The sequence below is a fragment of the Sinocyclocheilus anshuiensis genome, unplaced genomic scaffold, assembly GCF_001515605.1.
Source record: "Sinocyclocheilus anshuiensis isolate Anshui unplaced genomic scaffold, SAMN03320099.WGS_v1.1 scaffold3378, whole genome shotgun sequence".
NCBI lineage: Eukaryota > Metazoa > Chordata > Actinopteri > Cypriniformes > Cyprinidae > Sinocyclocheilus > Sinocyclocheilus anshuiensis.
Window position 1 is genome coordinate 161,197 of NW_015540832.1, and position 12,874 is coordinate 174,070.

The 12,874-nt window shown below is 37.2% G+C and overlaps 2 protein-coding genes across 5 annotated transcripts in view; both read right to left on the reverse strand.

The window, feature by feature from the left end:
• LOC107687360 (glutaminyl-peptide cyclotransferase-like) overlaps positions 1-3,459 on the reverse strand; it is an 8,013-nt gene extending 4,554 nt beyond the window's left edge. The window contains exons 1-3 of one of the 2 annotated variants that reach the window (XM_016484644.1): positions 3,362-3,459; positions 2,506-2,864; positions 1,135-1,281 (exon numbers count right to left, since the gene is read on the reverse strand). In XM_016484644.1, the coding sequence (XP_016340130.1) occupies positions 1,135-1,281; positions 2,506-2,715 (357 nt within the window). In that variant the 5' untranslated portion in view covers positions 2,716-2,864; positions 3,362-3,459. Of the gene's footprint in view, positions 1-1,134; positions 1,282-2,505 lie in introns of both variants that reach the window. The other variant, XR_001634127.1, reaches the window with a different exon arrangement.
• A 5,540-nt stretch (positions 3,460-8,999) lies between these two features.
• The window catches only part of LOC107687359 (signal-induced proliferation-associated 1-like protein 3), a 105,940-nt gene continuing 102,065 nt past the window's right edge, over positions 9,000-12,874 (reverse strand). For all 3 annotated transcript variants that reach the window (XM_016484643.1, XM_016484641.1, XM_016484642.1), the window contains 6 exons: positions 12,636-12,798; positions 12,355-12,547; positions 12,124-12,273; positions 10,596-10,722; positions 10,299-10,380; positions 9,000-9,579 (listed from right to left, as the gene is read on the reverse strand). In XM_016484643.1, the coding sequence (XP_016340129.1) occupies positions 9,433-9,579; positions 10,299-10,380; positions 10,596-10,722; positions 12,124-12,273; positions 12,355-12,547; positions 12,636-12,798 (862 nt within the window). In that variant the 3' untranslated portion in view covers positions 9,000-9,432. The remainder of the gene's footprint in view (positions 9,580-10,298; positions 10,381-10,595; positions 10,723-12,123; positions 12,274-12,354; positions 12,548-12,635; positions 12,799-12,874) is intronic.

Consider the following 12,874-nt stretch of genomic DNA (forward strand, 5'->3'; position numbering starts at 1 on the left):
CCTACACGACCCTAGTCTATCAATTAATATTTTGTGATGTGAAAAGCTGCATGTTTGTAAGAAATAAATACATCATTAAGGCTTTTTAAATTTAAACCAATGCTTCTGGCCAAAATAGGAGTCCATAATCCATAATAATGCTTTCTTCACTGAAAAAGTCCATTCACTGTTGTTCTAACATCAAAATCCACCAACACATTTGTTTAGAACTGTAAAATGGTGTTTTGAACTTGTAAATAGTGCTTGATTTGTGCATATATCTTCTTATATCTTCATATATAGTCTTGATTCAGACGAGATGACATTTTCACTAGAAAGCAATATGTGACCCAGGACCACAAAACCACAGTCATAAGTGTCAATTTTTCGAAATTGAGATTTATACATCATATGAAAGCTGAATAAATAAGCTTTCCATTGATGTATGGTTTGTTAGGATAGGACAATATTTGGCTGAGATACAACTACTCGAAAATCTGGAATCTGAGGGTATAAAAAAATCTAAATATTGAGAAAACTGCCTTTAAATTTGTCCAAATTAAGTTCTTAGCAATGCATAATACTAATCAAACATGAAGTTTTTATATATTTACGATAGGAAATTTACAAAATATCTTCATGGAGCATGATCTTTACTTAATATCCTAATTATTTTTGGCATAAAAGAAAAATCGATAATTTTGTCCCATACAATGTATTTTTGGCTATTGCTACAAATATACCCCAGCTACTTAAAACTGGTTTTGTGCTCCAGGGTCACATGTAGTGAAATAGAAGATTCATATTTTTTATCAACGGTTTGAGGTTAAAAACATCTTGATGCATTTACTTCTTACAAACACACAGCTTTTCACTTCACAATATGTTAATTAATTAACTGGGGTTGGGTTGATTACTGTCATGTTTTTATCAGCTGTCTGAACTCTCATTCTGACGGCACCCATTCACTGCAGAGGATCTATATTGGTGAGCAGGTGATGTAATGGTAAATTTCTCCAAATCTGTTAAGATGAAGAACAAACTTAACTACATCTTGGATGGCCTGCAGGTAAGTTCAGCAAGGAAGGTAATCGCACTGTGATTGAAGATGTTTAGATAGCAGTAGAACATGTATTGTTCAGGCTGAAGCGTTACCTGCCGTATGGTCTGACTGCCTGCAGTCCCGGGCACTCGTTCATTTAGCAGGGGCCGCAGGTGAGTCTCCCAGAGCCGATGCCCGTCCACCTTTGCTGCAAACTTCTTTATTTGTGCCACAGAGTATTTATTTGGCTTATGGGCATTCTGCAGAAAGGAAGAGGTGAGCATATGATCATATTCATCTTGTCTAAAAAGGGTGTGCAGTCCTCTTCCTGACAGGCCCCCTTCCTGCAGAATTTAGCTTTAACCCTAGCTAAGCAAACCTGAGCCAGCTAATCAAAATCTTCAGGATTACTAGAAACTTCACAGTAGGAGCAGATTGGGCTGTGAAGGCAAGGGCCACATACTGACAAAAATAAAACCATAGGTAGTCTATACTTGCGTGCTATATGATATTGAGCGCAAATACATTGCACAATTTGCCTATTTTACAATGGGGTTTTCTTTATTGGAGCATCTGTGCCTATTTGCTTTATTGAAAACAGCAATGTAAATATTCTGATTAACGTCTACCTTTTTCCTCCATGGAAGAAAGCAGTGCTATTTTAATATTATTTATGTTAATACTTATATGAATATGAATTAGATTTTGAGCATTTTTAGTTACATTTTCATTTTAGTTAACTTTAATATTTTTTAATGTGCGTTTGCCATTTTACATTTTTTTTATTACTATTTTTGTTCTTAAATATTACTATTTAGGTTTAATTGATTAATTATGTATAATTTATTATTATTTCTGTTTTAGTTCAATTTTAGTTTACTTAATTCTAGTTAGTTATTTCAGTGCTTCAGCTTCAAGTTCTTTTAGTAAGTTGCCTAAGCAACAATTCAAATTTCTGTTCATTCGTTTCTTTCTTTCAATCAACAATTTCAATTTCACTCAAAGCAATGAGTCCGCTTTTAGCTATTATGCCACCCGCAGTTGAAACCAGCTTCCAGAAGAGATCAGATGTGCTAAATCAGTTAAATCCAGACCCAAAACACATCTGTTCAGCTGCGTATTCACTGAATGAGAACTAATGTGCTACGTCCAAACTGATTGCACTGTATTTTATGTACCATCATCTTTTATTCTACCTTGTTTTAATTTATTTGAAATTCTTTTATTGTTGTGATTATTTAAATCCCTTTTATGTAAAGAACTTTAAATTACCATTGTGTATGAAATGTGCTTTATAAATAAACTTGCCTTGACTTCCCTAATAGCTTTAGTTAACGACATTAACCTTGCAAGTAAGTCAATCATGAGGATGGAATTACATATTTCAGGAGTAAATAATACATTTTTAGCAACTCAGAATTGCACTGCTCTTGGTAACATGTCGTGGGAATGCACGAACTCATTCCAGCTCAGAGTCAACTCACCCTGTCCCTGATGAGTTGTGCAGCATGCTGCTGTAGGCTGCTGGAGGGCTCTGCAGACAGATACAGCGCCAGGATCGCAGCCAGCGACAGCGCGCCGCAGAGACACAGCAGCAGCACGCGCGCAAACGCCGCTCTCAGCGGGCCGCATCCTGCCAGCACGTGCCCGTTATTAACGTGCAAAGCTTTGGCTCTTCGGCCGACTCTTGACATTTTGTCGCGGCGTTGACGGCTGACTCCCGGTTAAAGATACTGGGCGCAACGGCGACAGGCGTGTCCCTCCAGCTTCGGCCCTGACTGACCGCGCGCCAACGGACACGTCAGTACTTTAAGCGGCCAGTTTGTCCACTATCGCGCTGATGCTGTATAAAACACCCGTTTAGAAGACATTTCAGAGCCTGACGAAACGGGGAATGTTTTACTAAAGTGTTTTCCAAACGAATACTCAGCCCGAGCTGTGTCAGGTCCTCTTGAATTGCATCGTAAACAAGAACCAGAGACGACTTTTACTCTACAAACATTACTTTTCCCGTTCAAAACGTCACATTTCACGTTTATAAAGCGATTTGACATTAGTTAAAAAAGAACTTAGATATCACCAGGAACGTCTGTAATAGCTCTGCACCTTCCAAGAACAAAAGATACGCAAAGTATACACAGTTTGTGCCCTTCCGTCTGGAGTCACTAAGCTGTGTCTATAAAATCACGCAATCACTGAATGAACTCTCTCAGTCTGTCAACACTTGAGCTGGACTTCAGCCGCTCTGCCCTAGAAAGCCAGTCACCACCTACATCAGCAGCATTACTCTCGCATCTGAAGTCGCTAGATGTTTGTAATACGTGTGCATGGCGAACTAACAGGAGCGGTGTCGTCCTTTTCTAATGTCTTCTTTTATTCAGGCTTGTGATGGGGCTGAACAGTCTGCTGCGCTTCCGCCATGCTGATGTCAGTCTGGTTGAGGTAACACGTCATCTTAAAGGGACAGGCGCTCAAAGTTGGCTTGCTGCGTCGATGTCGGAATGATCGTGTTTACACAGGTTGAACGATGTAAACGTTATTCTTAAAGGTATTCTTATTATATTATTATTCTTGTATGCTTATATAGAAGTTACTCATATATTTACTTGAAAAAATAATCAAGGAAGATGTCACACAGACAGTGTTGTCAAGTCCGCGATTTTCCCAAGGAATTGGGCTACTTTAACACTGTTGCTGTGGGTTGTTTTTGATGTCCAGGGGTTGAAGCGACCCCAATAACCTCATATTTAGCCCCTGGAGTGCTCATTTACCAAGGGAACCCCGCCAAAAAACATGTATTTTACACCCTGGAATGTAATTTTTACCGGGGGACCCCCCTCGAAATGCCATTGGGCTAGTTTTGGGCTAGTTTTGAGTAGCAATTAGACATATTTTGTTGTGAAAACTTGGCAACCTTGATGTCACAGCAAAGGGCTCGAAATGAGGGGGGATGGCATCCCCCTGGTGCAAAAAATGACAAAAAGTATGACCCTCAAACCATCCTCTTTAGATTAATAATGTTGTGTATTATGTAAAATTTATCTGCAAATTAAATGTTAAAATTCTCTACTTATGATAATTCACGAACTAAATAACGGCGATTGGCCAATCAGAACTCGATACTGTAACACTCTCTGCACAAGCTGAAGCAAGTTTTAGTCATTTTTCGTGCAAAATGGTTCAAGCGCAACTTTTGAAGTTCTTTAAAAAGAAGACAACAGAAGGTATGATCTTTTTCCTTGATTAGAATTTATCATTGTGTAAAATTAGCTATGGGACAGGTTTAGGTTTAAACCATAATTTGACAGGTACAATTTTTCGTTGGTGAATTGTACTACCTGCTGTTTTAATGGGACGTAGCAAAATCTGACAGGGTATCACAAATCGACCGAACAAACGTGGCCCCTGCTGCCTGCCTGGGTGTGGTGGGTGGAAGCAGTGGGGGCCCCGACTCGAGAGGTGTCATGTCAGAGCGGTGACACAGTAAACCAGTTACCAAGAAATGAACTCTGAACGGAAGCTGTGTGAGAGGTGTGATCTGATGTGTGATACAGCGAACCAGTTACCAAGTAAATACACTGAACGGAAGCTGTTTTTCCTTTTGTTGTCTTGATTTAAACACTGAACTATGATCAAATAAAACATGCTTCATTGGTTCTCATATTGATGTTGGACATTGTTTTAATTGTTGCTGGGAAAAATGGCTTTATAATTTAAGTAGCCTAGTTCATTTTAAAGGCATCCAGGTCTTAAACAAATGTGACCCTGGACCAGAAAACCAGTCATAAGGGTCCATTTAAAAAAAAATTGAGATTTATACATCATCTGAAAGCTGAATAAATAAGATTTCCATTGATGTATGGTTTGTTAGGATAGGACAATATTTGGTCGAGATACAACTATTTGAAAATCTAGAATCTGAGGGTGCAAAAAAAATCAAAATATTGACAAAATCGCATTTAAATTTGTACAAATTAAGTTTTTAGCAATGCATATTACTAATCAAAAATTCAGTTTTGATATATTTACGGTAGGAAATTTACAAAATATCTTCATGGAACATGATCTTTACTTAATATCCTAATGATTTTTGTCATAAAAATAAAATCGATCATTTTGACCCATACAATGTATTGTTGGCTATTGCTACAAATATACGTGCTACTTATGACTGGTTTTGTGCTTCAGGATCACAAATATACTAGATATTACAATTAAGATAACACTTTACAATACATTTTAATTCATTAGCATTAGGACAATGAAGAACAATATATTTATATATTGTTAATTCATGGTTGTTTAGAACACATTGTTTAAACAAAAATTAAAAAAAGTCTATGTAATAATCAGAGTTGCCATACCTTTATACTGCTTTTTTTTAGTCCAGAACATGATGTTGACCGAGGCGGGATCCCTTGGAAGGCCGACCCCCTAGAATGCAATTTTGATAGCCATTTTCTCCCTAAATGCACTGGGCTAGTTTTGAGTACCAGTTGATCTGGTTTTGTTACGCGGACCTGGCAACCCTGGTAATGGATCCTAGCATTAAAAGCTTCATACATGCACAACAATGAATTTGTCTCTCATTCATTCATAAATAAATAAAGATAATAATTTATGGGAAATAATAAAATTTTTATGTATGTTTACATATGCATTATATATATTGAATTATTAATATTGTCATCAATACACCAACATGTAAAGCATATATATTTTGAAATAATTGTTTCTAAATTTTGACCGATTTTCCCACCTTAAATTAGGGATGCCTTCTATTTATCGTGCCATACGCATTTATGACCAGCAGAGGGAGCAAGTAATAACAGTCAACCCGACAACCTTCCAGTGGGAGGCGCTGTTGTTCTCTATGGGGCAGCAGAGGCTCGGCATGGAAGCGTTCCATCCAAGCGTTCAACAATTAACATCAAACTCATTTCAGTTATAACTTAACATACACGTTAAATGATCTATTGGGTCAAAACTGACAAGTTTCGCCAGTTAAGAACACCACAATAACACTTGCATCAGTGAGACAATGAGTTCTCAACGAAGATGGCCTAACTTTTCCCCCAAACACCACCACAGTGTTTACGTCCATAAAACTATTCATCTGGTTTTCGAGACAAATTCAAACTGCATTTCGCAATGTTTCCTGCAGCAGCGCAAGAATTAAACAGGGTACACAGAAAAAAAAATACCAGTTACACAACTAATGAGCATAATTTATATAGAATTGGTGCCATTGCTATGGTTTTAGGTGTTAAAAGGAATATTTCACCCAAAAGTGAAAATCCTGTCATCATTTACGAAATCAATCAGTTGCTGGTCCCCAGTGAATTTCTTAGTATGGAAACAAAATACTGAGAGTCAATGGGAGAATGAGAGTCATTCTTCAAAATATCTTCTTTTGTGCTCATCAGAAGAGAGAAACTCATACAGGTTTGGAACAACTTGAGGGAGACAGAATTTTCATTTTAGAGTAAACTAGCCCTTTTTTTTTTTTTGCAAGCTTTGTTTCAATAAATTAACTTTTTAGACTTGTATTCCTCATAAAGTGAACCCGTCAAGGATACAGACTTTAACAACATAATGTGTAAATTACTAACGAGCCGGCATTTGTACATCTTTGCTCTTCCAGTGTAGCATAAAATATTAGTCAAATAAAATAATGGTCAAGAATGTTATCATTATGAAATATTTTAATATATTTTTTATAAAATAATGGAAACATAATTTACACATCTTAAATGTACACTCATTGATACAACATCCCCAAAAGAAACTGAATGATTAATCAGTTATCAATAGTTAATCGAGGCATTAGAGCCACTGTTTCATGCATGAAGCTAACGGAAACAGAGACAAAAAGATGAATTACAATAAAGTTTCTTTAAAAAAAGAAAAGTAATAAAAGCGTAAAATCAGCTTTGTACAAAAGATCATGAATCAAACAAAATATAAAGGACAAAAACTCAGTACCCTCCAATAATGTTACCAAATCGTGTAATTTTCACCTTGAATTTGACATTTTGTATTTAAAAAAAAAAAACAAGAAGATAAGAATCAAAATAAATAGTCAAAATATTACACACAAAAATAAACCTTCAAATATCACAGCTGGACTATATAATTTGCCATGATTTAAGAATGCGCAACACAGATGCACATAGATGTTCTCACAAGTATATTACTCATATTTACCTTTTAAAAATAAAAAAGAACTTAATAAAAACACCTCCACCCAACTATCAAACAAACATACAACAAACAGAAATCATAAGAAAATCCATGGTGTAGATATGACACCCAGTAACCCAGAACTGAGCGAGTCTGAAAAACCTCCCACTTCATTGACAGAAAAACACACAGTGGGTCAAGTTCTTGTAGTCACAGCAATGAGATGAGAATCTGATAAAACTGTAAAAATGGATCTAAAACAGTGGGGCAAATGAGCTTATCATTCTGATCTTTTGATTTCGCAAGTCCAGAGTGATGATGTATAAATGAAAGCTCCAACATGTATACAGACTTTTACTTAAAGGTATAGTCCACCCAAAATCTCATTCTCATGTTGTTCCAAACCTGTATGACTTGCTTTCATCTGTGGATCTTGAACAAACACAATGGAAGTCAATGGGAACCAAAACTGTTCAGTTCTTCAGAATAACGTCTTTCATGTTCCATAGAAGGAATAAAGTCCAATAGGTTTGGAACAACATGAGGGTGAGTAAATGAAAGAATTTTCATTTTTGGTCGGACTATTCCCCTAGTGGGGAGAACATGTAACATGTTAGATATCAGCAGTTATAAAATCACTGTGTGTACAGTCACACTACTAAACAGCTGCAATGAATGATGTCAGGTCTTATTTGTATCTCTCACCCCATAAATAAACAAAAACCTTTGCATTTTACAATGCTATTTACTGTCATAAGCATGTATATAGTTGTTTTTGTGTGTCTTGAGTAAAGCAGACACATTCTATTTTCACTTATATTAGCTATGATGACTAGTATAAAGATAACCGACTGTTGCAGTGCTTTTGTTTTGACGTGGATAAATAGGTCAGAGACGAATAGATCAGGTCATCGAGAGGTCAGCTTACGGGTCCTGAGAGAGGAGATCTTTTTTCCAGTCGCATCAGGTTAAAGGGATGGAGAGAGCTGATATGAGTGGTAAATTACAACACATCACTGGTCACAGCTGACCACTTTAAGGCAGACATGTACAGAGTAACATGGGGTACATGATAAACCATATTCGATCCAGCCTGACTGTTATTCCAGTAAGAGCGCATAACCGAGTACTGCGTGGATCGTCTTAGTATGTAAACACCATGATCTGTCTAGAAGTTGAAAACAGCTATCTATTGCCAACAGTCGTTTCACCTGATAAACCTGAACTAAATACAAATAGAAAAATAGAGTCTGTATGGAACACAGCTGACTAGGGTTTCTTAGTGTCGGCTTTGCATATACCTATACATATACAGCGTCGAAATCCAAGTTTACACACAGTGCTATGCCAAAACCATACATAAGAGAGCAAGTGGCATTTCCTGTCACATGACGCTGTCACTTAAAGACTGAGCGATGTCCATGCACAGAGGAAACGATCAAAGACTTGGGTGTAACATCACAGTTTTAGTAGTGCTTGCTATCACTGGTCAGAAAGCGGCGGCGGTTCTCCATCTCTGGAGAAGTGAAGATCTACAGAGCCATTATTGCAGAGTTTCAGTCACTACAGGAAGTCTGTTGGATGATAAATCAGCTGAGATGAGGATGGTTTGAACTATAAATATAAACACAATGTACCTGCACATGAGATTATGCGATGTAGAATTATAATTACAGTGACATGTTATCTGCGAGTCATTCCTTTTTCCTCACAAGTACAGTAACGTGATTTCTCTCAACGTTTTGGGAAAGGTAGGGTCTCACGTGGCTCAGGTGTCGATTTTCTGTTGCTTTTATTTGGCTGTTGAGCTGACTGTGCAGTAAATAGGCCTCTCTAATGTTTAGCGTCTCGCAGTTTTACTGGCTCAAGCTTAGTGTCAACTCGTCGAGTACAAAAATAAATCTACACTGAGAAAATAGTTCCGAAAGTAGTTCGATCAGATGAGGAGCTCGCTCGTTTCAAGGTAGGAATCGTGTGTTTGTTTAAAAATAGACATTTGTACTTCTGTACCGGCTTTAAGTTAAAGATATGAAGTCTCAAGTCATCAGGCAGATTTCGGTATCACACTTTCGTAAAGCTCGCAGTTTTGGAGTGTGGTGAGGATCTAGATGAGGGCGAGCGGTACAGTGGATGTACTGGACAATAAGAGACTGTGAAGTAAATTAGCTGTTGGCACTGAACGTGCCATATTAGGCAAATCCCATCTTCTCTCAAATGAAAGGGGACAGTCATTTCCTCTCGGGCATGGTAGAGGATAAGAGTTTGCTGAACTTGCGGAGCTGTTCACTGGCTGAGTGCGATTCCTCCTGCAGACGCTGGTTGTTCTGCCTCAGATTAGCCATCTCTGCTAATAACGTGGACTTGTCCTGTTTCTCCTGAGAGGATGGGACAGGAAGGAACAGAGGAGGGAAAAGGAGGAGAGGAAGAGAGAAACATAATTACGAGGATGTCACCAAAAATGGTCAAGTTACTATAAAATCAACAGTTTCACTTTTATTTTCTTTCACTTTGAATTTCTAAAGAGAACTGTACATTTTATTGGCCAGGGTGAACTGCACAAATAATGCGCAGACTTTAAATAAAGACTGAAACAGTTGTCAGAAGCTCAATGGCAGTGGCGTTTAAGTCATGTGACCATGGTGTAGGTCGTTTATAGCTTAACTTTGGCTTTTTACATCTGCTGATTGTATTTAAGCTTCAAAATTTGTAAAAGTTGTGTTCATTTGTGAAGGAATCATAAACCTTTGTTTGTCATTGTTTATTTTCTGCAACCCAAAAGCCAATGGAAAAACGCTATTGGCTTTTTGTTGAGGGAACCAGCGTGATGCATAAAAACACATCATCCCTGCAGCGCTCTACTGATATGCTTCATGACATGGTGGAAAGTGAACACTATCAGATCGGTTCTTGAATAAAATATAAATTTGACAAATGTGTCATATTTCAACTTTAAATAACTTCATTTCAACTTGAATTCACATTTTCAAGCAACTGACTACTTTATGTGCTTGAATACTCGGCAACAAAATTACTCAAAATACCCATCCCTAGTGAACCTGTCCTGCACTGGTCAGGTTCCTTCAATGTAACTCACTTTTTCCAGATCATTGTTCAGCTGTTTCAGCATGACTTCCAGATGATATAGACGGCCAGACAGGTCATTGGGAACCTCTTCACTGCAACACACAAATTAAAAACAAGTTAATACCAGTATACTTGCATATAAATTCTTAATCCATTATTGAAGGAATGAGTTGATTTGAGGTTAAGCAAACTTCATGCAGACTTGCAGAGCCAACATTGTGCCCTAACTACTGTTAAACCCTACACTGCAGAGAACTCAGAGGAAGAGCAAGTATATACAGTACAGGTGTATGTTTGTCTGTCTTACCTGCTGAAAGTAGGAGTGGTGCGGGGAGTCTGTGGCGTGTGGAAATGCACCGGGCTGATGACGGGTCTCAACTCATTGCCGCCCGCGTGAGACTCAGACGATGAAAATAAAGAAACAGCTCTTTGCACTGTAAAAAAAAAACCCCAACACAGATTCAGTCATTTAGATTACAAAGATTTTCTCTTTTAAGTCTTTTTTATACTGCATGGGATTGTTGCAAGAACAAAACAAACTTAATGGTAAAGTCTGTAAACCATAAAGAGTCACAGTGTTTACACTCTTCAGTGGCTTACTTGCAGTCAGTGCATACTAAGTTGGGTTAAGAGAAAGTACATTGAAAATGACATCATCTTTATATGGAAGGCCATTTCTGCCACATAAGAAAAAATCATACTTTGGTAAATCATAATTAGGACCAAAAAGTTGATAATTATGAGACAAAAAGTTGCAATTATGAGATGAGATTTAAAATGTCGAAATTCTGAGATAAAAAGACCAAATTATGAGATAAAGTCGAAATGAGAAAAATAAATAATTACATAAAATGTCGAAATCAGATTAAAAGTTGACATTGAGATAAAACGTCTGAATTATGATATAAAATGTCAAAATTATGAGATATAGTCATAAAGACATAAGTAGTAGTAGTTCATTATTTTATTGCCATCTCACAAAATAAACACAAATACAGTAAATAAAAACTATATGATAAGATTTTTAAAATTAACATATGATAAAAAAAATCTAAAATCTTTTTAGGTAAAATCCTACCTAAGTCCCTGAGTGAACATACTTCATTAAGAAAATTTGCATTAAAGCCAGAAAAGTCCAATAAAATATGTCGAAATTATGAAATAAAAAGGTCCTAATTACAGGGTTTCTGCAGACTTGAACAAGTTAAATGTAAGACTTTTTAAGACCTTTTTAATACCACCTTATATGAAATTTAAGACCTAAACCTGTAATGGAAATACACATTTTATTACATATGTATATGTAATATTTAATGTGTATAAATTAAAAAGAAAACAAAATATCAATGCTGTAATAAATGGTATTTATTACTATGATATACAGTGAACTTTTCATGTCAGCAGACAATATTCCATACAAAATATCCCCACAAAATAACTGCATCACTGAGATTTTTGGTGGAGTAAACAATTTATTCTGAAGCAATATTTTCATCAGTGTTCTATCAGCTTTTACATACTTAAATCTGCATATTTACCTTTACAAAGGCCTATTTTTAACCTTTTTAGATGTATGCATCATCTTACATGTCAAATTATTACAATTTATCAAGACATTTTAAGACTTTTTAAGGACCCGCGGACACCCTGTAATTATGAAATAAGTCACGATGATGGAAAAAAAGGTAATAATCAACTACTTTTACACATTCTTTTTTGTATGTACTTTTTATGTAATAATTATGATTAACCAAAACATAAAATGGGCTTCCATAACTTAAAGTATCTTAGTCTGACTTCAGAATCAGACGTGTCAGACAAACACAGCCTGATACCTTCATATGCTTTGGCCGCATTGACGAGGCTGGACCACTCTAGACCACAGGCAGTGTCAGGAAGAGGTATGAGTCCAGGGTCCAGTCTTCTGAGAGGTGGAACCTTATCCCTCACCTCAGTCAGAGATAATTCTGATGCAGACAATGGTACTGGAAAAAAACAAAAAATTGACAGTTTACCCCAAAGAGTAAAAACATACCAGCTGACTATGACCAGCAAATGACACCTACCTTTCTTACTAGGCATGAGGGCTCCATGATTGGTGTTGTGTCCGTGGCGTCGAGTAGGCAGCGTGCAGGTGAAGAGAAGGTCACTGGGCGGCACTTGTCCTTCAAAAAGAGGCGTGCTTGCATAACTAGAATCTCTCCGTCCACTGCACAGACTCTCATCTGAGAAAGTACGTTGCAGGGTCCGATGAGGAGACTGTAGAGAAGCACAAACACACATTGAACAAATGAGTTTGATTGATTGTCTTGTTGTATTTTTTTGTCTCTTTCTAGTGTTTGTTTACCCCATCCCCTGATGGTGTCTCTGTAGGGTTGTCCATGATGATGAGCTTTTTCAAGTCGTCCTCAATGGTGCTCTTGTGAGATCTGCGTGGTGAGCGCAGGTCCCTCAGAGAGGCACGTAACCGGGGCTGTCCGAACACGTTCTTACTGTTCATATCCAGCTGCCTGAAAGCACACACAATAATAATCAGGACCAAGATTTAAATATGTTGTGCATCTATTTCATAATCCATCAGCCTTC